This window comes from Silurus aristotelis (assembly GCF_946808225.1).
Source record: "Silurus aristotelis genome assembly, chromosome: 3".
NCBI lineage: Eukaryota > Metazoa > Chordata > Actinopteri > Siluriformes > Siluridae > Silurus > Silurus aristotelis.
Genome location: NC_139576.1, coordinates 11451148 through 11477780, shown reverse-complemented (window position 1 = coordinate 11477780; position 26633 = coordinate 11451148). Strand labels below are relative to the sequence as shown.

At 37.0% G+C, this 26633-nt stretch overlaps 3 protein-coding genes across 3 annotated transcripts in view; 2 read left to right on the top strand and 1 right to left on the bottom strand.

Moving 5' to 3' along the window:
• ankrd50l (ankyrin repeat domain 50-like) overlaps positions 1–26633 on the top strand; it is a 368466-nt gene that overhangs the window by 14462 nt on the left and 327371 nt on the right. The window lies entirely within an intron of this gene.
• mob4 (MOB family member 4, phocein) lies at positions 1411–9630 on the top strand. Its single transcript, XM_083537194.1, has 8 exons — positions 1411–1548; positions 6073–6135; positions 6695–6795; positions 6978–7020; positions 7172–7258; positions 7907–7986; positions 8097–8208; positions 9014–9630. The coding sequence occupies exons 1-8, from the start codon at positions 1489–1491 to the stop codon at positions 9143–9145; spliced, it is 678 nt and encodes a 225-aa protein (XP_083393320.1). The 5' UTR covers positions 1411–1488; the 3' UTR covers positions 9146–9630.
• On the bottom strand, positions 9593–26112 carry rftn2 (raftlin family member 2). The gene is made up of 9 exons (XM_083537090.1): positions 25629–26112; positions 19174–19354; positions 18115–18223; positions 17833–17998; positions 15156–15365; positions 14244–14350; positions 13189–13292; positions 13014–13092; positions 9593–10869 (listed from the first exon to the last, which is right to left on the bottom strand). The coding sequence occupies exons 1-9, from the start codon at positions 25765–25767 to the stop codon at positions 10675–10677; spliced, it is 1290 nt and encodes a 429-aa protein (XP_083393216.1). The 5' UTR covers positions 25768–26112; the 3' UTR covers positions 9593–10674.

Sequence of the window (26633 nt, the reverse complement as noted above, 5' to 3'; positions counted from 1 at the left end):
ATACACCAGTGGTAGATTGAAAAAGCCGCACAATGACAGGAAATAGGTTGATGGGCTGAAAACAGCGTGCAATGAGAAGAAAAAACATTGATCATGTCAATAAATAGATTAGAACTAAAGTAGAAATTAGTAAAACAGTAAAATAGATCATATGTTTAGAGAATTAAATAGTAATTTTAAAACACACACACGTGCACATCTGTATTACCCAAATGGGGTCCAAAAAATGTAAACTATTTAATTTATTTTTTCCACTTAAATTTTTAATTTGTGCCAATTTATTTGATTACTAAACTTAATCAATATAATAAAAAGGTTTGCTTTAATTTGATTTATTCTAAAATTTTTACATTTACTGTTCAAATGTCGATGATCACTAACGTTAATAATAATAAACTGCATTATTAAAAAATGACAAGCTATTTCATGTTTTGCATTACTTTACCGAAATTGAACCGAACCATGACTTAAAAACCGAGGTACGTACCGTAAAATTAATTGAATATGTGTATTATTTAAAATTTTAGTTTAATTAGTCCATGACCTATTTGCTCTCAGTATCCCAGATGTTTTCTCAGATTTTTTTTTTTTTCCGTTTGGGTTTTTCCACTTGGTTTATTACTTAAATTCATATTGTTGAACTAAGAGCATATATATATATATATATATATATATATATATATATATATATATATATATATATATATATATATATATATATATATATATATATATATATATATCTCCCAATATTCATGCTTAATTATTTTAATAATTCAACATAATTTTTTGTTAAGCAAATTCAAGATCATGTTCTGCTGACTGATTTCTCTCCACAGGGAATGTGATGAAGTGCATATTCAAACTTAATAGACTCATCACCACCTATTTTAGTAGAAATACCAGTAAACCTGCTCATTTATGCAATTCTCCAGTCAGTATTGTGATATGCAAATTAAAGTTGCATTGTTGTAATGCAAAAGAAATTGGCATGTGACCCTTTAATACGAAAACCACCGCAATCCCTGGACGCATTTTATTTGTACACATTTATTACTTTAATACAGTTTTATCACATCAACACACACACACACACACACACACACACACACACACACACACACACACACACACACAAATGACTGCTTTAAATACTCAGATTTGTCCAAATACCACAAACATAAATGATCGAAACACATGACAATGCAAAAAAGTTTTTTTTTTTTTTTAAAACCTTATAAAGCAAATGGTTAAAATACAGAGAGGGTATAAATTAATACTTTAAGCTACTGTACAAAAAATACAACAGTATTTATGGTAAAAAATAAATAAATAAATAGTTTGGAGAGAAAAAAAAAACAACAGCAAAAAAAAACGAGTGTTTTGGGCGCCATTTTATCCCTGGGACCTGCACGAGTATAACGTCTACAGCACTGCAGTACCACGGGCGACCGCTTGAGGCGCGCGCACACCATTAAGTCGGTCGAGATGGTCATGGCGGAGGGGACAACCGTTCTGAGAAGGAACAGACCAGGCACCAAAGCGAAGGTACACCTTCCCATCTTTCATTCAGACACGCGGTTAAACACAAGAAACACGTCGAGTTTGGAAAGACGAATGCACATTGAATCCAAAGGCATGATACAGTTACGATGATACGGTTGGCTCGTTTGAAGCAGGGCTCGCTAACGTTAGCATGTTAGCATGCTGGCAGATTCTGCTTAAATCACCGGTTATGGACACTGACCGTAAATCTTTAGTGTTTCCACAGTTTCCTGCTCCTGTTATACAACAATTAATAATCCGCTAGTCTGGTGTATTTATATGATTTCATTCTCCCTAGACACATAACTTTTAAATGGAGGCTTTTATTAGCTAGCTAGCTTCATATTCATTGTAAACAGAGAAATGGCTTAGCCATGTTTGAGCACTACCCTGTTAAATAACAATAATAATCACAACTCCAGTGTGACAGGATTCAGGAAACTCATATAATTTGTTGATGTATTGTTTTGGATTGTAGTAGACTTGTACCAATGTCTCTAAATATATATTTATATATCTAATGCTATAAGACCAATTTGTTAGTTGCTAGTCGACAGAACAGTTAGTGCTCTAATGAACGTATAAGATAAACAAGATATTCATATAAATATACACTGTACATGTAGATATACACTGTTTGTACTTGTAGGTACACAGATGTAGATATACACTATTTGTACATGTAGATATACACTGTACTTGTAGGTATACACTATGTACATGTAGATATACACTGTTTGTACTTGTAGGTATACACTATTTGTACATGTAGATATACAGATGTAAATATACACTATTTGTACATGTAGATATACACTGTTTGTACTTGTAGGTATACACTATTTGTACATGTAGATATACAGATGTAAATATACACTATTTGTACATGTAGATATACACTGTTTGTACTTGTAGGTATACACTATTTGTACATGTAGATATACACTGTTTGTACTTGTAGGTATACACTATTTGTACATGTAGATATACACTGTTTGTACTTGTAGGTATACACTATTTGTACATGTAGATATACAGATGTAAATATACACTGTTTGTACTTGTAGGTATACACTATTTGTACATGTAGATATACACTGTTTGTACTTGTAGGTATACACTATTTGTACATGTAGATATACAGATGTAAATATACACTATTTGTACATGTAGATATACACTGTTTGTACTTGTAGGTATACACTATTTGTACATGTAGATATACAGATGTAAATATACACTATTTGTACATGTAGATATACACTGTTTGTACTTGTAGGTATACACTATGTACATGTAGATATACACTGTTTGTACTTGTAGGTATACACTATTTGTACATGTAGATATACAGATGTAAATATACACTATTTGTACATGTAGATATACACTGTTTGTACTTGTAGGTATACACTATTTGTACATGTAGATATACAGATGTAAATATACACTATTTGTACATGTAGATATACACTGTTTGTACTTGTAGGTATACACTATGTACATGTAGATATACACTGTTTGTACTTGTAGGTATACACTATTTGTACATGTAGATATACAGATGTAAATATACACTATTTGTACATGTAGATATACACTGTTTGTACTTGTAGGTATACACTATGTACATGTAGATATACACTGTTTGTACTTGTAGGTATACACTATTTGTACATGTAGATATACACTGTTTGTACTTGTAGGTATACACTATGTACATGTAGATATACACTGTTTGTACTTGTAGGTATACACTATTTGTACATGTAGATATACACTGTTTGTACTTGTAGGTATACACTATTTGTACATGTAGATATACAGATGTAAATATACACTATTTGTACATGTAGATATACACTGTTTGTACATGTAGATATACACTGTTTGTACTTGTAGGTATACACTATTTGTACATGTAGATATACAGATGTAAATATACACTATTTGTACATGTAGATATACACTGTTTGTACTTGTAGGTATACACTATTTGTACATGTAGATATACACTGTTTGTACTTGTAGGTATACACTATTTGTACATGTAGATATACAGATGTAAATATACACTATTTGTACATGTAGATATACACTGTTTGTACTTGTAGGTATACACTATGTACATGTAGATATACACTGTTTGTACTTGTAGGTATACACTATTTGTACATGTAGATATACAGATGTAAATATACACTATTTGTACATGTAGATATACACTGTTTGTACTTGTAGGTATACACTATGTACATGTAGATATACACTGTTTGTACTTGTAGGTATACACTATTTGTACATGTAGATATACACTGTTTGTACTTGTAGGTATACACTATTTGTACATGTAGATATACAGATGTAAATATACACTATTTGTACATGTAGATATACACTGTTTGTACTTGTAGGTATACACTATGTACATGTAGATATACACTGTTTGTACTTGTAGGTATACACTATTTGTACATGTAGATATACACTGTTTGTACTTGTAGGTATACACTATGTACATGTAGATATACACTGTTTGTACTTGTAGGTATACACTATTTGTACATGTAGATATACACTGTTTGTACTTGTAGGTATACACTATGTACATGTAGATATACACTGTTTGTACTTGTAGGTATACACTATGTACATGTAGATATACACTGTTTGTACTTGTAGGTATACACTATGTACATGTAGATATACACTGTTTGTACTTGTAGGTATACACTATTTGTACATGTAGATATACACTGTTTGTACTTGTAGGTATACACTATGTACATGTAGATATACACTGTTTGTACTTGTAGGTATACACTATGTACATGTAGATATACACTGTTTGTACTTGTAGGTATACACTATTTGTACATGTAGATATACACTGTTTGTACTTGTAGGTATACACTATTTGTACATGTAGATATACACTGTTTGTACTTGTAGGTATACACTATGTACATGTAGATATACACTGTTTGTACTTGTAGGTATACACTATTTGTACATGTAGATATACACTGTTTGTACTTGTAGGTATACACTATTTGTACATGTAGATATACACTGTTTGTACTTGTAGGTATACACTATGTACATGTAGATATACACTGTTTGTACTTGTAGGTATACACTATTTGTACATGTAGATATACACTGTTTGTACTTGTAGGTATACACTATTTGTACATGTAGATATACACTGTTTGTACTTGTAGGTATACACTATGTACATGTAGATATACACTGTTTGTACTTGTAGGTATACACTATGTACATGTAGATATACACTGTTTGTACTTGTAGGTATACACTATTTGTACATGTAGATATACACTGTACTTGTAGGTATACACTATTTGTACATGTAGATATACACTGTACTTGTAGGTATACACTATTTGTACATGTAGATATACACTGTACTTGTAGGTATACACTATTTGTACATGTAGATATACACTGTACTTGTAGGTATACACTATTTGTACATGTAGATATACACTGTACTTGTAGGTATACACTATTTGTACATGTAGATATACACTGTACTTGTAGGTATACACTATTTGTACATGTAGATATACACTGTACTTGTAGGTATACACTATTTGTACATGTAGATATACACTGTACTTGTAGGTATACACTATTTGTACATGTAGATATACACTGTACTTGTAGGTATACACTATTTGTACATGTAGATATACACTGTTTGAACTTGTAGGCATACACTATTTGTACTTGTAGGCATACACTATTTGTACTTGTAGGCATACACTATTTGTACTTGTAAGTATGCACTACACTTTGTACTTGTAGGTTTACACTGTTGGTACATGTAGATATACAGATGTAGATATACATTATTTGTACTTGTAGATATACACTGTTTGAACTTGTAGGCATACACTATTTGTACTTGTAGGCATACACTATTTGTACTTGTAGGCATACACTATTTGTACTTGTAAGTATGCACTACACTATTTGTACTTGTAGGTTTACACTGTTGGTACATGTAGATATACAGATGTAGATATACATTATTTGTACTTGTAGGTATACACTATTTGTACATGTAGATATACACTTTGTACATGTAGATATACACTGTTTGTACATGTACATGAGTATATCTGTAGATATTGACATTTATGGTATTTGGCAGATGCCCTTATTCAGAGCGACTTATGTTTATCTCAGATATACAGCTGAGCAATTGAAGGATAATAACCTTGTTTAGGAACCCGATTGTGGCAGCTGAGGAAACTGGGGAAATTGACCGTTTTAAGGAAAAATCTGATAAATTAAAGTAGATAAGATATATCTTTATTCGTCCCACAGTGGGGAAATTTCTCTGTTATTTGTATGTGTACACTGTAGATATACACTACATGTACATGTAGATATACACCAACTGTTGATTAAACTGTAGAATATACATTAACTGTACATGAAAACATTTTTTATGTAGCGTTAACCTACAGATTTATTGGTTTCTTTCTGTGCTGTCAGGACTACTACAGCTGGCCCGATGAGTCATTCGAGGAGATGGACAGCACTCTGGCAGTGCAACAGGTGGGAGCTGCTTACTGACCAAACCCTTATGTTTATGTAGGCTCACTGATGAGTGAGGGATGTACAATATTTCTCATTGTATGTGGACACCTGAGCATCACATCTCATTTTAGATTTAGTTCCTCCTCCCAGACCCAATCGACAACTTCTGTTGGATTTTTATAAAAACATGAATTAATTAAGGTGAAGCTTTTCGTAAGAACACATTATAAAGCTTTTTGGAGAGAATGTTCGATGTCAGTGTTTAACTGTTTGGGGTAAACTGTCTTTCTTTATGATTCTATTGTTATGATGACATCACATTTCAGATAAAACCAAACAAATAAAAGGTTATTAAATATAATCATAAACTGATGTTGTAACAATATGACGTTACTTAATGAATCCACATATAATGGTTATAGTATAAGACTAATAAAACATTTCAGCGTGTGCATTTTTTTTTTAGAAAAATAATCCCCCAGGGAAGTAACATGACTGCTTGTTAATTGCTTTCTGATAATTTTGCTACTTTATTACTGTCCATGTTGATGAGAAGTCTCTGTTGTGACGTTCTTAGTATATCCAGCAAAACATTCGCTCAGACTGCTCCAACATAGAGAAGATCTTGGAGCCTCCAGAAGGACAGGATGAAGGCGTGTGGAAGTATGAACATCTCAGGTAACTTTTCTTCTATTGGAATACAGTCAAACATCTCTGATTTGTTGGCGCATCACGTTCTGTTTCATATTGTAATGTATGTGGTTGCTGGCATGGTGCTCAGCTCACAGTGTTATAATAAAACCATAACTATGCATGCACGAGTCTTTTTCCCTTTAGTGAAATGTTTCAATGTTTTCTAGGCAATTTTGTCTGGAACTCAACGGCCTGGCAGTTAAACTCCAGGTAATCTATGATGCTTAGTCCTCAGGTACAACACAGAGTTAAAATAGAGGCACCACCCATGTTGACCCAGTTGTGTCTCTTTTGTATACTGAGCAATCGTTTCTCTTTTTTTTTTTTTGTAACGATTTCTTGCTTTCGCTTGTGCCAACAGAGCGAGTGCCACCCAGACACGTGCACCCAGATGACTGCCACCGAGCAGTGGATCTTTCTTTGTGCTGCTCACAAGACTCCAAAGGAAGTGAGTATACTGGTGTGCCCTTGCACCCATGTGTCCAAAATATAAAAGATGCTACCTGCTATTCCTGAAAGGACGAAATTGATGGCTTGTGTCCAGATCTATTTCTTGCCTTCTTGGACATCATCTGCCAAGTCTTGCACACATTTATCCATTAATTCTGCAGTGGATCAAGCAAAAAAAAAAAAAAAATTTCCATTAGCTGATTTATTCAAGTCAGGTTTATACTACATTTCTCTGCAAACACATACTGGATGGAAACCCAGTTTATAATAAGACACAGTGCACAAACATTCAGACACTAAATCACACATGGGGCAATAAAGCAGCCAGGAACCCCACATTAGCTTATTTCACTCATGAACTTTTTTGTTTTTTAATTTTGTTTGCTATTTTAAATAATGAACTAGTGACAGTACATGCACGTTTGCTGTTTGTGAAATATTGAACCGAAATCTCGTAACGAGTCTTCAGTTTACGACAGCTGAGCTCTCTGAACCAATGCATCTGTCATGTATCAATGTAATGAACCATACAGAAGACCCAAAACATGCTAACAGTCCCTGAAAGTCACTACAGGATCGGCTTCTGACAGTGTCTCCCTTTCTCTCTCTCTCTCTCTCTCTCTCTTTCTTTCTCTCTCTTATTCAGTGTCCTGCCATTGACTACACCAGGCACACTCTGGATGGGGCAGCATGCCTTCTGAACAGCAATAAGTATTTTCCTAGTCGGTGAGTGCTTTCAATACAAAAGCTGCCGTTTCAAAACATTTCCTTCTCTCGTAAGAAGTTTTTTAGACTACCGGGGAAATTGAGTGGGAAGCGTTTTCTCTTTTTCACAGCGTCAGCATTAAGGACTCGTCAGTGGCGAAGTTGGGCTCCGTGTGCCGTCGCATCTACAGGATCTTCTCCCATGCTTACTTTCACCATCGCCAAATATTCGACACGTATGAGGTCAGCAGACATTCGTTTGACACACTGATTATTAATGTCTGTTTTCTAAAGGCTGCATTTTCGTTGACTGAAAACGTCGAAGTATGGACAGAAGGCCAAAAGGGAGAGAAAAATATGTAATATTAGTGTGGCCAAAGGGTGGGGTTTTTTTTTGTGGAGTTAGGAGCAGATTCTAAGCACTGGCAAAAGATATACCGGATCTGCACAGCTGTGATTGGTTGTTACATTGTGAGCCAGCAGTTGCCATGAAAGTACATCCGCTATACCACAACCGTGCGACTAAACACATGGAAACCATCCGAGATTGTAAAGTAACGCATGTTATAGAAAAAAATTATAGGAACCATAAACTTAACTCCCTGTAATGCAGAATCAGCGGGCACTTAATTTATCGACGCATAGGTAAAAGTGGTATTTTTTACAAATAAAACACAACGTAGACCGCAAAATTCAATGAAATAAAATCAAGTTTATGGTTCATGAAGCGCTGCATTCAGACCATTAAAGGAAATCATGTTTGAATAGCATTCCTCAGGTTGATCAGTAGGTGGCACCCTAAAACAAGGTTGAACTGATACAGTAGTTTACACTGTTTACGCTATTGAACACCAAGAATAAAACAATGGTACAATTCAACATTAGACACTGCATTTTGTTATTGTGGAACGTCCTATTCAAATGCAAATGTTGCAGGGGAACGTTTCTGGAGGGAAAAGCATCCCTTAATGATATACATTGAACAAGAGTTCCAGGAAAGTTCCTCTGACTGTGCCATACACCTCTGTTTTGTTCACACTGCCTGCAGAACGAGACGTTTCTGTGTCACCGCTTTACCCGCTTTGTGATGAAGTACAACCTGATGTCTAAGGACAACCTGATTGTGCCCATCATGGAGGAGGAGAACCAGAGCGCCTCTGCAGCTGAGAGTGAAGCCTGACCTGCACCACTGCGGAGCACGCTGAAAAACTGGAATTCAGATACACACTTTTTTGTTTTAACATCTACCAAAAAAACAACTCCGAAGCTCTCTTGTATATACGTCTCACTCTTGCACTCCAGCATAAAAATCTGTCAAGCTGCAAGAGGCTTTCCTTTGCGTTTTTCTTTTCATCCTATATAAACAAGTGTGGTGATATTCACCCTTTCTTTACTTGTTAAGTTATTGTGTGGGTGGAGGTGTTTATCTATTTTTTTGCCTTTTTTTTTTTTTTTTAAACTAAAGTTAGATATTTTCATTATGATAGTAATATAACACACCTCATACCCAGAGCTGGCTCTGAGCCGTACTGTTCAGTGGACTAGCAGATAGATTGAGTAGTTTTTCATGTTTGTCATGTTTGTGAATAGACATGCAAAACAATTGTGAATAAATTGACAAGCGCAATGAGGGAATATCTGTTTTAATAAAAATATTAACTCCAACAGTGTGTGTCGAGTTTCAATATTTAACATTTTAAAATACTGTCACTGGTAGATTATACTGGTCACTATTAGTTATTACAGTAAAAAAAAAAGGACCCGCATTTTTATGGCTTATTAATCGTATATACAATATAATATTCTACAACCTTTTTTTCCCCATAAAGTGTATAATTTAAAGCAGGATAAACACTAAAAAGCAGAAATGTTAAGTCTTTCTGAATATGACTACTCATATAATAGATGCTGTACTTGGTCAAGTTATTTCCTTCAGAGATCCAAACAGTGGAAAAGTGAATGTGTTCAGTTCTTAAGACCCATAACCACCCCCACCCAAAAAAAACAACCAAACCCAGGACTTTCTGTAGCAACACTTGTGTTTAAAACTGCTATATAAGATGTGCTGTGCTCCCTTCAGTCTGATCTTTCTCCCAATTTTAAAATTATTAGATATGAAAAATGCACTTTCATTGCCTGGTCCTAAAACAAAAAAAATAAATACAAACGTGTTTTCGCTGACTGTTTCGAGTGTAAGGCCTGGGCATCCTCAGTACCATAAATAAGCAAATCAGAAACACAAACATTTGTCCTGCAACAAGAAGCAGAGGAGCAGAGATGAGCCTCAATGATCAAATAGATACGAGTGCTGTGAGTAAGATCGACTGATGTGTGAAAAGTGAAGAACAACAACAGAACAATCAACAGAATTTTGTGAATGCTGAAAAAAACAGTGAAGGAATGCAGGTGTGTTAATCCTTTACAGAATATGCATGCAGTGTGATGGATCCGTGCCATGCAGCTCGTTAATCTGTAAGTCTTCTGTGCCTTGTTCTTAAAAGGTATTAAAAATGAAATAAAATCCACAGTGTTAAAAAAATTACGGCTTTATAAAAACACCCAAAGTGCCAAACTGTCTGTAGGAGATTACGAGGGACGAAGTAAATGCAAAAAAGCACAACCGGAATTGTTAATGATAATTAAACTTCTCCTGTAGCAAAGAGCTGACCGATTTGGATCCAGTTCGAGACTGTTCATTGTGTGAGCCGGTCACATACAGGTGACCTCAGCTGCCCCGTCGTCCTGCTCGAAGCCGCCCTCTTCCAGCTGTGAAAAGGCGCTAGGATAACCAGCTCCAAACAATGGGAATCCACCAATGCTGCCTGAACCTGGAGAAATTTCCTCCGCCGCCTCCATGCCTCGATTCACTGAGTGAGTGGCCTTCTGTCTCCCAGTACAGCTTTCCTGAGACACATGAAGAGGCAGATGATTACTACAGCATCTGTATTCCAATTCATATTAAAAAAACAGAAATTACTTTTTTTAACAGCACTACTTCTATTGTTTGGCCCTTTTTATTAAAAGTATAAATAAATAAACATAAAAGGGGCGAAATTAAAACCTTCAACGCAACACGTTTATTCACGACGTCCTTTCTTTACTCAGATATAAATTTGTTTATGTATAAAATCCACCGAAATATTATTTTTAATCCCTAAACATTTGATTTACTGTGCCGAAGTCTCAAACGAAGCACCAAAATCCCCCATGACGCACACATCCGGCGATTAAAAACGTCCGGGTGGAAACATAGCAAAAGTTCTATTTGGTCTCCGAATGATTTACGTCATTGAAAACACCATCATTACTTTAAAACATGCCTTCATGTTGAGTTTGGTTTCAATAATAATAAACATATTTTGCATAACATTTGCATAAAGCGTCCATATTTGTCCATGCCCATGTTGATTAGAGTATTTTAACCTTAAACCGTATCAAGGTACATTTATAACAGAAAGAAATTTGCGATTAAGTTGCAATCAATCATAAATTACCTCATGAAAATCGTGCGATTAATCACGACTAAATATTTTAATCGATCGACAGCCCTAATTATTATTTATACCACAGTACCCTCGAATTCTGAATGGCTGCGTCTCCGACATGTTTATTTTACTGAGCTGTTTACTGCTTATACAGTATCTCATAAACAGGGATTTCAGAGGTGATCTCAAAATGTTTCAAGACGAGTTCTGTTAGATATACTATATTTATCTACGTTTACACACAAACACCTTCAAAATAGTCCCCATGCACAGTAAACAGTGCTCCCAGTGTTCCTGCCACTTCTGAAAGGCGTTCTGGAAGTCTTCTTTTCAAAGTGTGTCAAGTACCTTCTCCGGAGATAGAGAGATTGATAGATTCGTACAAACTAGCCAGCATACATCAAGTGTCATGAAGAGTGAACAAGTTTGTGAATCTGTTTCACAGGATGTCGCACATGGCAAATGTAAAAAGCTATCTGCCCTCTTCTATATACAGTATGTGAGCTCACAGAGCTCCATGATTGGCCAACACACGGGACCCCTAGTGTTCTGCGGCAGTACTGCAGGCGGTCGGCTAATTAAATGTTGAATCACAAAAAAATTTTTGTTAAAAAAAAACAACACAAACAAACTAAATTAAAAAAATCAAAAATCAAAAGATAAAATTTCATTTACAAATATTTTAATTATTACATTAAAGTTCTATTAAAACTAAAGCTGAAGTTCATGTAAATGTATAATTGTCCACCTGACAGTAAAATTAAATGTTAATTTCTTATTAAAACCTAACTGCAAATCTATTCAAATAAACAAACTGTAAATAACAAATTGTTATTAAAATTTTAAAGTACATGTTTGCTATGATGCATAAATCTTTTTGAAAAATGTGAAAATATATACAACGATGCATGCAACAAAAATATAGTTCCAATTGTTTTACCATAATACAACTAGTGTAATGTGATTGGTTTCTATTGATATCAGTGGATATGTTTAACACATTTTGAATGAGGTGTCCCTGCCTAATGTCTATCATTTAAGGGGTCCTTGACCTGAAAAAAAGACCCCTGGGCTAACATCACTGTAGTTTCACAAAGGAAACAAAGGAGTGTCATCATTAATTTTACTTTGTTGGACAAACAATTTATTTTAATTTTGATAATTTTGTGTTAATCTTGCAGGAATGGTCAAACATTCTGCAAGGAAAGAGTAAGTGTTGGTACCGTGTTCAGTACCGAGAACTTTCTTCATAGCCTGACAGTGTGAGCATGAGAACTGTTTAGAGCTGCTACAAAAAAGTGATCTCAGGAACTTTTTTGCCTCTTCATTAAAAGTAACTGAATAAAATACTATGTAAAAAAAAAAAAAAAAGCCATGTTCATTAATAAATTAGTCACCAAATTGCTGTGGAGCATTTTTTTTCAGTTCACATCACCCCATTGTTCATTCTAACAGTGTGTTTCTATAGTGTTTTGTGAAGTGGTAAAAATAAGTTTCAAATCTGTTTTAAATATGATATCGCTTTGGTGTCAGGTGATGAAATGCAGAAGGTCTTTGCCGTACCTGGCTGTTCTTTCGGATTGCGGAGGATTTAACAGGCCTCTGCAGGAACACCACTTGTTTAGTGGCCAGATTTCCTTCACTGCAAAGGAAAAATAAACCCTGCAGTCATGATAAAAAAAGAAAAAAAAAAGAAAAGAGAAAAGGGACAAGTCTAAACATTGTGCATGTGTTTTACCTGTCGTGCCGAATGATAGGTGTGGGCAGTACGCACGTCAGTAACCAGCCAAACTCAGCTAATGTGTGAAGAAGTGGCCCGTAATCCGTTTTCACGTTAGAGCCCTGTTCCATACACACACACACACGCGCGCGCACTTTTTACATGCATTACTCATTTTTCTTTTTACACATGTTGTACAGACATGAGTGTAGGAAGTAAAGCTTTCTCCTTAGGTTCTACTGCTATTGATGGTAATGTGCTACACTGTGTATTAGGGATGTGCATCTCCATACCGGAGGCCAATGCGATTCGCATCTTGATGTATAGCCATCAGTACGATACAATAGAGATACATAAGAAGCAGCTACGGACGTGATTCGATTGACCCCTATTACGATTCAGTGTGATCCGATTTCAAATTGATTCAACATTTGATTCAATGCAAAAAAAAGAAAAGAAAAAAAAAATAAAATTATGCAATGCAATTCATTATGGTACAGATAGTTCACTTTTAGTTCTTTGTTTCAGACAGACAGCAAATCATACATTTACCTAGGTGCCTTCTGACTTCTAACGCATGGCTCTTTCACAAACAGGACTTTGTAGTGCAAAAAAAAAAAAAGAAAAAAAAAGAAGTAAAGAACGATTAAATATAAACCAGATATTTAATCTTTTTGTTCTGTCTGCAGGAAGATGCAGCTCTACCTCTGCCATGTTAATCTGTATTCTATGTGACTCTCAGGACACGCCTCGGTCTGTGCGATGTTGCGATGCGTCATATTGCTGAGAGAACGGGCTTGGGAAACAGTTTAGTGCGGAAAAAACGATCTACATTGAAAAATATTGGTCACAAATTATTAGTCACTTTCAAAATAATAACAGTATAGTGCGCTTACTAATAATTATATGTAGTCTTTACCGATGCAAATGTGTTAAAAACAACGTATCGCGATATAAATGGCACCTTGTATCCGATGCACACGTTCTAAAATTGATGCATCACATCGTTAACTTTTATTAGGGTGACTCTGACCATCCCTAGTGTGTATGAAGAATAAAGTGCTTTTGCTGACCTCTATAACAGTCCACTGCTCAACAACGATTGTGTCATTGGCAGGAGGTGCAGGGCTTCTCTCCTCATACACAAACAGACCCTCTAAAGATCTGGGCACTGGATCACCTATTAAAAATAAAAAAAATATCCCTTATCATTCATCCTAAGCTGATATATAGAAATGTATCATTCAGTCATAATTACATTATACTGTAATATACTGCACTGTTCTACACAATGTGTACACATACTAGTGCACACAAACATTTCTGTATTTTGCACTAAATGTATTGTATAGGAGTTTAATTCTTCGTGGATATATACAGTATATACACACCAATGATAAATAAATGATTCAACATTAAACCGGTCTCATTATGTCAGCGCTGGAAATGTGTGACTGACCTACTAAGATAACGCTGAACTACTTTGAAGCCTAACGAAGGAACACGGTTCTGCTGTTGTATTAGGAAGGAGAGACGTGAAGAGAAGTGAGCTGTGTGTACGCCCTCATGCTCTACATTCTCAGACCCCAGATGTCTTCGCACACATCTGATTTAGCTGTTATTAGTCTGGTGCAAAAGAGGAAGCGAGGTCATGAGGTTGAGCACTAAATATAGTCACTGTGGGAGAAAAGAGAAGAGATGGAGAAAGGAAACAAACCAGAAACAGACACTGAGGGGATGAAGACAATCAAATTGAAAGGGGAAAAAAAAAAAAAAAAAAAAGACGGAAAAAAGCATAATAGCAAGAGCAGATGAAAAGATTGGTCAGATATGAAGTATTTTAAGTCAGACCTGCTTTTGAGAAGTTTGCACAGCCCTTTCCTTTACAACCTCACAATTTAGTACTTTTTTTTTCTATTTTTTCTATTTTCACTGTTGGACAACGTGTTTGGATAGAATCTTATTGCAATTGTGAAATACGTTACCTCTAGGTGTATCCCAGTACACAAAAGAGTCCACTAATGACCAGCCTTTGCGGTAGTAAGCTGCCGTCAGCTCGAGCCAGTCGGCCTCCAGACCGCTGACAACTTGGCCCTTCCTGGACACGCGCATGGAGAGCGCCCCTTGGTGGTAGCAGCAGGCTAGCGGGGCACATCCTGGAGCCCAAGTGTGGAACATGGCCAGCAATCTCAAATCTGCAGATTTGACAACACAGAAGCACTTTAAGTCTAGAAGCCATTGCTTTCTAGTTTGGAACGATAAAAGGTTCCATCAATAGATTACCCTGCTATGGAGAAAGTGATGTTTTCCCTTAACCTTTTTTTTATTAACTCCCAAATACATCAATTCACTCATCGTTTTCCTAGCCGGCGTTCTAAAGCTGAAGCCTCACGGTTAACGGATTACACCGAAACATAGAGTGTGGATCAATCACGAACACTTAGCTGATGTGACTTGTGTGTCCAGGTCAAGTGAAAAATACATTACAGCTTGATTAGCTGTGGTTAAAAGTGACGAGGTGTGAGAAATGTTAGTGCTTAACAGCATTGTTACACCAGATTCACTTCCATAGTTGTAAAAATTGTTTTGAATTGATGTGCATTTATCCAATGCAAACTCGTTTTATGTGATTGTCCTCTGTCATATCGGTTTGGTGTCCGTATCCATCGCTCCCATCTGTCGCAAGGCTCCTTATGACTATCCTGCTTTGCCACATGTATATTACCGCACAGTGAAATTCTTTCTTCGCATATTCCAGCAACGTTAGGAAGCTGAGGTCAGAGCGCAAAGTGGCAGCTTGAGGATACTAGATAGTCTCACCTGGAAATTGTCAACATGTACCTAAGAACTGCTTCTATAGTACCTTTAAAAAACTTAGTACTGTTTGACTAAATTGGAAAAAGAAATCCTGGTTCCTCTTAAGGGTTCTTTCCCATGTCATCTGTCAGTTGTTCCATATCACTGGCTGTATTTCTGCATTGCTCATTAGAAATCTACCTCCAGATTTCGGTGAAGCTGCTCTTTTGAAACGGTATGCAAATAAAATTGTTTGGTTGAGTTTCTGTCTTTTTAATATTTTGGTTATACAAACTGGAAGAGAGAAAAGTGACAAGAGACTTAGAGATACTGAAAGTACCACCTGACCAAACCGAGCAGAAAGATTCATTTGTCTCTCACCATTTTAAGGTTAAAAATAACCTGTTGTGTTCTGGATATGTGATCAATTGTGTGCTAAATATAAAGAACCTTAAATGGCAATTCATTTAGACTACTTTAACTCTCTGAATCTTTTGGTTAGAAATATATTGTAAAATGTTGTAGTGTCTTTTACTTGTTGCTTTTAAAAGGTGGAGGGTAACAAATTACATTTACTCCCGTTGCTTGAATTGAGTAGTTTGTTTGTGTTCTACTTTTGGAAAGTAGTTTTTAAAAATCTTTCATTTTACTTTTACTTAAGTATATTTTGTTTGAAGTATTGTACTTAACTACAATCAGTTACTGATTACATTTTTTTTTTATATATATATATATATAAAAATAATGCTAGGGAAAAAAAAAACGAGCTGTTAAAAACTGCACTGATTGATAGAAAAAAAAATGGAAACGGACAATACAGACACCGCTGATGCAGACCCAGCCGAAAGCGAAATCCAGGCGAATCAAAAGTTGTTCAATGTGTCTGGGTTTCTTTTTGCTGCAAAAGTGCATAACATGTTAGACTTAAGTCACAGACTGTAGTGTTTATTTATTTATTTATTTGTTATTGCACTTTAATTTGTAAAGGTGTTCCTTCAATTAAAAACAAGGTTGAGATTTATATCCCCTAGTCCTTTTTAAACTACACGAGATTCCCCCCACCCCACCCACTGCTGTTAATGAAGAAACTAGGTAAATTTTGTATTAGCTACTTTTACTCAAGTAAGTTAAGTATATTTTTAGACCGGTAACTTTAAATGTACTCAAGTAAAATGTCATTAAAGTAACAGTACAGTCAAATATTTTATTATTCTTCGTTGTTGTTTTTTTTATCTGGCATATGCTTATCCCCCACTGTAATAGTCACATAGTCCACTACACTAATCCACCGTTTATCCCAGTGGTTACGGTCCAAAACCGCAATAAACAGATGCGCACCCTAAAAAGTTATATTTTATGTATACAGTACTGTATTAACATTTTACTTCATTTTATAGTTAATAATTATATTATTAATACAATTAATTATTTTAACATAAACCTCAATAAAAACAATTCTCTAAGTTTTTTGGTCTATCATGCTATCCGCGAGAGACCGGGAAAATCAGCTAAACAAATTAGTTATGTGGCAAATGCAATTCTGCGATAAACCGGGGGCGCCAGATTCGAACCGCAGTAAAGCGGGGAATTATCCCCTAGTCACTTTATCATATCACTTCAAACATATCACTTTTTCATTATGATACTATTTCAATAAATACTTTATCACCATAAACCTTTTTTGCAGAGTCACCAGGGGCATGATGTTGGATGGCTTCAAGACAGTTTCCATCATATGCTGTTTCATGTCAGTGAATCTAGCACATTTTCACTGCATGATTACTCCGAATGGTCTAAAACCTGCCCCAATACCAATATTTACCACAGTACTGTCTGTATGGAGAAGAGAGTTGTGAGATGTGTGACCTGGACTATATCTGGCGTCTTCCAGGTCTTTGTCTCCAGGTGGGGTGTGTGGTGGGGAGCGAGAGCTCCGTCTGGGACTCGCCACTCTGCCGTTGCACCTCCCTGCTCCGGCCTGTTGGAGCACAGAGCCCACGAAACGCACGCCTCCCCGAGCATTGCAGTTAACCTGAACGATCCACAATCCACAGCGTCAGTGTTTTGTGTAAACGAGATTGTTTCAGTGAAAATAAGAAGAACCTTGAAGATCTTGTCTACAAAAAAAAAAAAAAAGGAAACACTGACCCGATCTATAAGTGCTCTCACAGTGTCACTGGTCAGGGAATCTCCAGGCAGTGGCCACTCTTCAACCCTCAGCACTGGTACACTGTGAACCATGGCCACTGCATGCTTACTACAACACACACACACACACACACACACACACACACACACACACACACACACACACACACACACACACACACACACACACACACACACACACACACACACACTTTTCGTTTAGAGTTTAGGAAAATTCTACTTTGCTCTGTATCAAATTTTTTTTATTGTGTTTTAAGCAAGTGTTGGAAAAAAGGGACTGTGAATTGTATGCAGGTTTCTCAAATAAGTAATTTTATACAAAATCCTATTGTGCAGCCTGTGACCTCTACAGTGATACTGCTCTATTCATCATGCCCTGCGTCAGCACATAAGCGTCATACATGCCTCACGACACGCCTAAGTGTTTTCCTACACATCCAGCAACTCTCTAGAGACAAGCTGTTGCTTTTTCCTTTAATACAATGCTACCTGGGTCACATCTCAGTAGATATGCAGACCTGGATGCTTCTCTTTCGCCTGCCTGCTTCTCATGTGCAAAACGTTTACACCTTTGTGTGGTTTTGCGGTCTCCTTAAAAGCCTCTACTTCATCATAGACTCTAGTGTAGACTAGTAGCTTTCCTATTCTGCCCTGGATACAATACTGGAGATGGCACAGGAATCAAATATAAAGAACAAAAGGAGATTAGAGGAGATTGTGTACTCCTGCTTTTAATTATTTGGCTCCTCCCACCTGACCCATCATTTTGCTCTCTATCCTTATACTTCTGTTTGGAGCTTTGCATCCATGTGGATTGCCTAAAGAACTGCTAAACATTTCCAAGACCTACCCTTGCTTTCTATTCCTTTATTCTGCAATGATTTATAAGAAGTTTCGGGTCTAGTTCATCTCAAATAGGTCATCGCAGGGAGGTTTTCTTCATGTGTTGCTCATTTAGGATAAAAATCTGCATCTGGAATTCATTAAAGCTGCTGTTTGGCAATTGTTAGAAGCTTTAGGCAAATAAAACTAAATTACCTGGGTCTTTGTCTGGTCATGATGGCTCGGTAGAGCAAACTGCATGGCAGAGAGCGTGTGCGACCAACAGAGAGGATGATGGGATGCAAGGCAGCCAGTACATAACCCTGAGTGTAGTACGGCTGGAGGGCCTGAGGCAGCTCACACAGCGAGGACAGGTACTGCACAGTGGGTCGACTCCCTGAGAGACATCAAACAATGCAAAAGAAAAAAAAATACATGATCATGCACATTCATGATGTTCAGGACTGCTCCTTTTGAATTAATTTATTTGGTAACCAGATTACTCGGATCAGGGCTGATTGGACATAGAGGCTAAGAGAGAATATATAAAGAAAGCGTGTTGAGGAAGACTAACATCATTGTGTTAGATGATGAAGACACCCCCTCCATCTTGCACATTTGAATTATTACCATCTGGCTGACGATAAGGTGTTCCTAAATGCTAGAAAAACAGGGCAAAATTATTTTTCATACTTCAAGCAATTACATTTTTAAACCCTTCTTCCTCCAGTGGTAACGTATTGTCAATTAAACTGGTCATAATTATCATTTTTATTTATTTATTTAATGTTTACACATGCCATCTGTAAAACTGAACTGAAGGCAAGAATACACCCTGGATGGGGGGCTAGCCTATTGAAGAGCATTACACATGCACACCCTTTCACCTGTCGATTCAAAGAAGCGAGTCGTGAGTAAATCATGAGTAAAAATTTCACAAACATGATGCGATACCAGGTTTTAAACATCGGTCTCAAGGCTCCAGCAGGAAAGCCTTTTTTACTACACTAACCCCAAAATACACTTCCTCTGTCTACAAAAGGGCTGCTGTTCATAGCACGCATAGCATGCTGCTGTTCATAGCCTGTATACACTCGCATAACATTCCAACATACACACACACAAAAGTGGATTGCCATTCACTTTTTCACAAACATTCCAAAACAGACAGGTACAGGCATGAAGTAATATAAAGTAAACCGCCTTTTCGTCTCTGTCCCCATGCTAACACATATCAGAAATGAGGACTGGTCATTGCATGCCATGTGCTCCAAATCCCACCTGAGCCATGGAGCTGATAGCCCTTAGAGAAAGGAAAGCGAGTTTGTATTCGCTGGGCAACAGGAATGACACCAACCTCAGAGAGGGTTTTGCTTTTATTCCCTGGAGACTCCCTCTCACACTCCCTCCCCAACTCCATTTAAACTCACACACTGAGCCCTCTGTTCTCTGCTCATCAAGCAACAGGGAGAGCGAGAAGGAGGCAGTGAGGATAAGAAATGAAGAAATAAATAGGAAAACTGAAGGAAAAAAAAAAAAAAAAGTAGACGTTAAAGAATGAAAGAAAATGAAGTAATGAGGCTGAGGGAAAAGAAAGAATCATGAAGAAAGAGTGAGTGAAGACAGAAGACTGTGGGTCTGCAGGGTGGCAGTCTGTGTGGAGAGGAGAAAAGCAGGAAGGGGGTAGAGAGAAGGGAGAAAGAATTTATGGGGGGTTTTATGGTGCAGAGAGAGTTTGAGGAAAAAGACTATGTATATTAAAGGGGCATTTGGGAGGGTGAGACAGACATGGCTTAATGACGAAACAGAAGCTGCAGTGAGAGAAGAAAAAAAAAAAAGTTTCTGTCTGTTGCTCCTAATCCAGAAAAAAATGTGAAATATATTAAAAGGATAAACAGAGGAATGTAGGTGCAGTTTACATGAATGATTATGGAAATACACATTTTTATCAAAGTGGGCCAGCATTCCAACAGGAGCAGAAAAATAAACAAATATTTAAAAACTCTAAATCACAAAGTAAAAATAAGTTCCAGGCGTCTGTTACATTTGTATTAGCCAACTATGAACTCACTGATCATGGGTTTGAGTCTCACGCTCACAAATTAAGGGACACCTAGTGCCTTTTCTATGTTACGTTGGCATTTTACTGGCATCCAAACACCTTTCTAAGCCACTTTTTGCTTATTTTTTTCCTTACATTTGTCACCCATTGGCATCTGATCAACAATCTAGCTTTACTAAACTCAGGTTGTCTGGTGTGTTAAAAAAAAAAAACTAACTTTGCTCAATAAAATGTTCACAATTAATGAATAAAATACATATATTCTGTCTTCATTAAAAGAGAAGAACAAAAAAATAGGCCTGGGTATTTATATCCTGACCTGATTTCTAATTATGGTCACAAATACTGATTCAGAATATCTGCATCTAAAATGCATTGTGAGGAACAGCTCACCACTGGTCAGAACATGTTTGAGAAAACTACCTCTAGATTATTTGTATACACATTTTAATTTATAAAAAAAAAAAAAAAAAAAAAAAAAAAGGGGGGGTGGGTGCTTGCAACCCAGAAATTCAGGATATAGACATTGTTAGTTTGACCCTTTTGTTACAGTAATCAGTACAGTTAAACTCAACATTTCATTTCATTCTCACTCACTTCATTCTCTTGTACATGTTCCCATACTGAATGGCAGTTTATCTTCACATCGATTTCACAGTCTTTGACTTGGGTAATGCAATCATGTTGGTAGCCATTAACTGAATTCCAATCTAAATGTTAGCTTTCATCATTAGATTGCATCAAACCCCAACTTACTTCCATCAGTTCTAGGTTCTTTTGATAACAAAGAAAGTCACCATTTTGGGCTCTATAGTGGCACAACAGAAAAAAAAATGTTGACGCTATCATTTGAATCACTGGTGGTGGACCTCCCTCAGAACAATCAGAGCAACACTAGCCAATTATTCCTATTAGTGAGCTTGTGCATGTAGAAGAGGTCAGACAGTATTTTTTCCAGAATACCCATAACAGCAGTTCAAAAAGATGTTGGTGGAAGCATTATCCTCTCAAGATCGTAGTAATTGTGTGAGATCTAAACGTTTGAGAGCATGTTAGTGAGTATGAATTGACAAATGACCAAATTTGGAATCACATCAAATTAGAAACCAAACATGCCTACAGTTCTGATCCAAACGGAGTTTGCTTAATCCTCAAAGCTGCAGCTGCACAGCATAATCGAGTAGACGATTAAGGCCAGTCAGTTTGAATCTGTCTGTTAGCTCCATTACACCACAACATCTGGCGTTCCACAAGCAAGGGCTTCTGGAAAACTGACGATTGAATGTACCTAAGAGTAATTTAACACACGAGTCAGTTACATTTTTAGATGTTAATCATTTCCTCAATTTGCTACATACTAGCAAACTGACTATAAGACACTGGGGGTCTATACTGGAAAAGTCCAGTTAGAACAATTAAATGTAAATGTTAACGAAAACACTGCTAAATTTATACACTGCCTTTTCAGCACAGACAAGAAAAAAAAACATTTGAGAATGATTTACAGCTGCACAATAAGTTCTGATTTGTTTGGGCCCATGCTGGTTCATCACCATATGCTCAACCGCCCAAGGCTAAAAATACCATATACAACATATAATCTACAAACTTCTACAAGCAGTTTCAACTTTGGCATTTATCATGAGGTTTATGAAATATCTTTAGCCACTTTTGGCTGAATGGTTAAACTTGTCCAGAGAAAGGAGACTGGATGGTCTAGGATCTGCTGCAATGTCAATATAAACGTCCTCGAAACGCATGAATGCAGTGCTAATCCCCTCACTTATTTGGAGGCAGCTATGTTTCTAAACAGATGGCTCTGGAGTTCAAGGTAGCAGTGAAGGCAGCTCAAAAGTTGAAGATTCCTGCAATTGTGGATAATAGCTTTCAAACATCAGGCAGCATTAAAAACACAAATAAATACAAGCTTGATGCCACAGGGAACTCGGGCTGTTGTTTATCCAAACTTAATCATTCAAAGAGCCGCCTGATTTTACAGGGATATTCAAAGTGAATGTTAGGCAGATCTTAGAAATCCTCTTGCATTCCACAGGTTCTCAAATACATTCGAAGTAATGCTTAGCACTCATTTACAGCAAATCATCAATCGACTTCATCCTCGGCCAATCCTGCCTATTTACATCTTCACAAGCAAACAGGAAGAGACCAAACATCAAATATTAATAAATACTTTCAGCGGAATAGTATGTAAGAGCACGATACAGTTTTTTCCTTGTAGAACCTTAGTCATGTGCAATTTTGTTTATTCTCTCTAAAATGTACTTTCGGAAGAAACAGGCTTGTTCAGGATATCAAGTGCGCTTCAGCTGTGGCTCTGGAATGAGGAGTGGTACCTGAATGGATTTTCTCCATCAATCAATCAAGGGATCGCAAACACTAGGATTCTCAAACACTCTACAATACAAAATATGGGGTTGAATTTCAGGTTTAGGACATTCGGTTCAATGAATACCTCTTTAATCTGATGTGAGAGATTTCGTTTTAGCAATCTAGTAGATTTCACGAAATGTTTATAACAAGAAGTAATCATGGTCCAGCTGTAGTAACCTTCATGAAACTCTATAGAGAAAAACTCAAAATTCCTAGTTTGAAGATTATAATCTCTGGCTACTTTTTTTTTCAAATGTTGGGTTTACAGGTAATTGTTTGGCAAATCATAAGTAATTTATGCAACATTACCTAGTAAAGTTATCTTAGTTAAGTTGATGAGCTATAACCATAAATCCAGTGAAGCAGTTGCAAATTCAATTGCATTAAGTTTGTTCAATCTGGTATACTGCTTGAACAAATGATGATCTCCTCTACTATCTTTGCTTAAACACTGCACTGTTTGTGTGCACGTCTTTGGTGGAAGGAGTTGAAATTGAGAGATGACAATCACTAACTGCTTGGAGCAACTAATAAGAAAATTGAACAACTGATAGACAACAACCATAATGGTAAAGTGATGGCCGAAAGTTCATCACCTTATTCACTCACAATACAGTTATTTAATAAGCCAATCATATGGCAGAAGCAAAATGCATATAAACATACAGACAAAAGGTCAAGAACTTCAGGAACACCTCACATCAATTATACATGACCTCTGTGACCATAACCGTGGCATGGTTGTTAGTACCAGATGGGCTGGGTGAGCAGAAACTGTTGACATTTTCACACATGGAAATTCACAGCAATTTACACAGAATGATGCCAAACAACAAAAACATGTGCAGGATGAAACAGCTTGTGGATGAGAGGGATCAGAGGAGAATGACCAGAATGTTCAGAGCTGCCAGGAAGTTTATCATAACTCAAATATGACTCTTTACAAATGTGGCGAGTAGAAAAGCATCTCAGAATGTAGGTCGAACATTGAGGTGGATGGGCTACAAAAACAAAAAAATCATCATACTGGAATCTGAGGAAATTGCACAAACTGGCACACCGAAGTTTACACAGTATGGTGCAAAAAAACAAAAACAGCGAGTAAGTGACAGTTCTGTGGGTGTCTTTAAAACCATTATGAGGAGAAAAGCATCTCAGCATGCACAAAACAACAAACATTGAAGTACAGCAGCAGACTATGCTGAGAATCTAAAGATATTAGAATAAAAAAAATAAAAAACATTCCCTGGCGTCCCATCCATTTTTTTGTGGGTGTGTGTCCATCCACTTCAAGGTTTGATGTGCATTGTGAGATGCTTTTCTGCTCAACATGGTTGTAAAGAGTGCTTATTCAACTTACTAGTGGTTTCCTGTAAGTGAAGATCTGGAAATTCTCCTCTGACCTCCAATCACGTTTTTTTGTTACACCATTTTTTGTTTAACACACTGTGTTAAAAATCCCACACAAGACACAGCTCAGCCGTTTCGAAAATACTCAAGCCAGCACTTCTGGCACCAACAACCATAACAGAGCCACAGAGATCACATTTATTCTTCATTCTGATGTCTGTTTTTGTCTTGTATAGTCCAAGCTGAATGCATAGGTTTTATTTATGTCTGTACTTTGAGAGTAACTAACAACTGGAACAAAATTCCTTGTGTGTCTCAACACAACTTGAACAATAAACTTGATTCTGATTCTGATGTTCCATGTGAACGTTCACAGAAGCTCCTGAGATTCCATTAAAGTAGACACAGAGCGTAGACTGTGGGCAAAACAAAGTCATGCAATGTGGAGTGTTCGACATGGACTTTTCAAATAGATGTTTCCATAATGTTTCCATATGATACATCAAGTGTGTATGGGTTCAGTGGAACAACAACAAAAACAATAGCAAACCTAAGAAGTGTGTACAGGATCTACAATAGAGGAACGTTAACAGGAATTTTCAACAATGAAGTTTTCATGTGAAAAAAAGTCACCAAGGGAATGTGAATGATGAATGTCCTCCTGACCCAATTCTCGACCCTGTTGCTATGAGAAATGCGAGACTCTATCAACTTCATGGTAGCAAAATGACACATTTATACACGTGCCCACGTTGGAGAATTTTAGTGGGGTCTCTAGAACTGGAAGAAGTACAGATCTGAAACAGATTTCATTACACACTTGAGTCATATAACCATGAATCAGAAGTCACGAGCCAAACTTCTATACCTTCTAGACTGAAGTCCAGCAGCACGTACTCGTACACGGTGTCTGTTTTGGTCTCCACATGCGGTCTTCTCAGGGTGGAGTAAATTTTGCCCGGACTGCTATCTTCGGGCTCCTCAAGTTTCCGCAGTCCACATCCCATCGCGGCGGCGTCTCCGGCGCGCACTATAGAACCCGAACCTGGAAAGCCGAACCGACTCCCGAGCACGCGCAAAAGAGCGCGCACGAGCCTAATTCTGCATTCTCGACTCCGTGAAAAAGGAGACGGTTTAAAAAATGCTCCAGAAAAGAAAGGTAAACCGGTGAAAAGTGCGAGGAGAGGTAGAGTTGTGTAGATCAGTTATATCAAGCTGCACTCCGTTATTCAATTAGGCTGTTCACTTGAGCTCCAGAGCTTGGGGAAGAAATGGCTTCCATACCTAAAACGCTCTGGCAGTTAAAACAAAAACCCCAAACTCGTGGCTGGACAGAGGAGGGAACTAAATGAGAGGGCGGGGAACAAGACGGGGGTGAGAGCTGTCTAAATGCGCATGCGTAATGATGGTCCAAAACCCTTGGTCCGGCGGTTCCCAACCTTATATTTTTGCACCACGGACCAGAAAGACTATTTTTCTCCATGAAGAAAAACACAATCACGTGCATATCATATTATCATATTATATCATATTAAACACTATCAGATGCACTGACCTACATTTACAACCTGAATTCTAATATTTGTTTAATGAAATTGTATTAATTTGTTCCCAACAGTTTATTCTCTTTATTTCGTAGTGTTTCTCTTGGCTGCACTGCTTCCAGTACATGTATGTAGATGTTAGATATTTGTCCAATAAGATTTCAGCTTCTATGTGCTGCCATGTCAATCTAATCTGCCCAGGGCCTTTACAGTCAGTAGTGCTGGCTGATGTACATTAAACTATATTATCAATGGGTCTGTTTCGAAGCTAGACATCGTGAGGAGAGGTCGGCCAACACCGAAGCTAGTTAGCTTATTTCAGCCCAGGA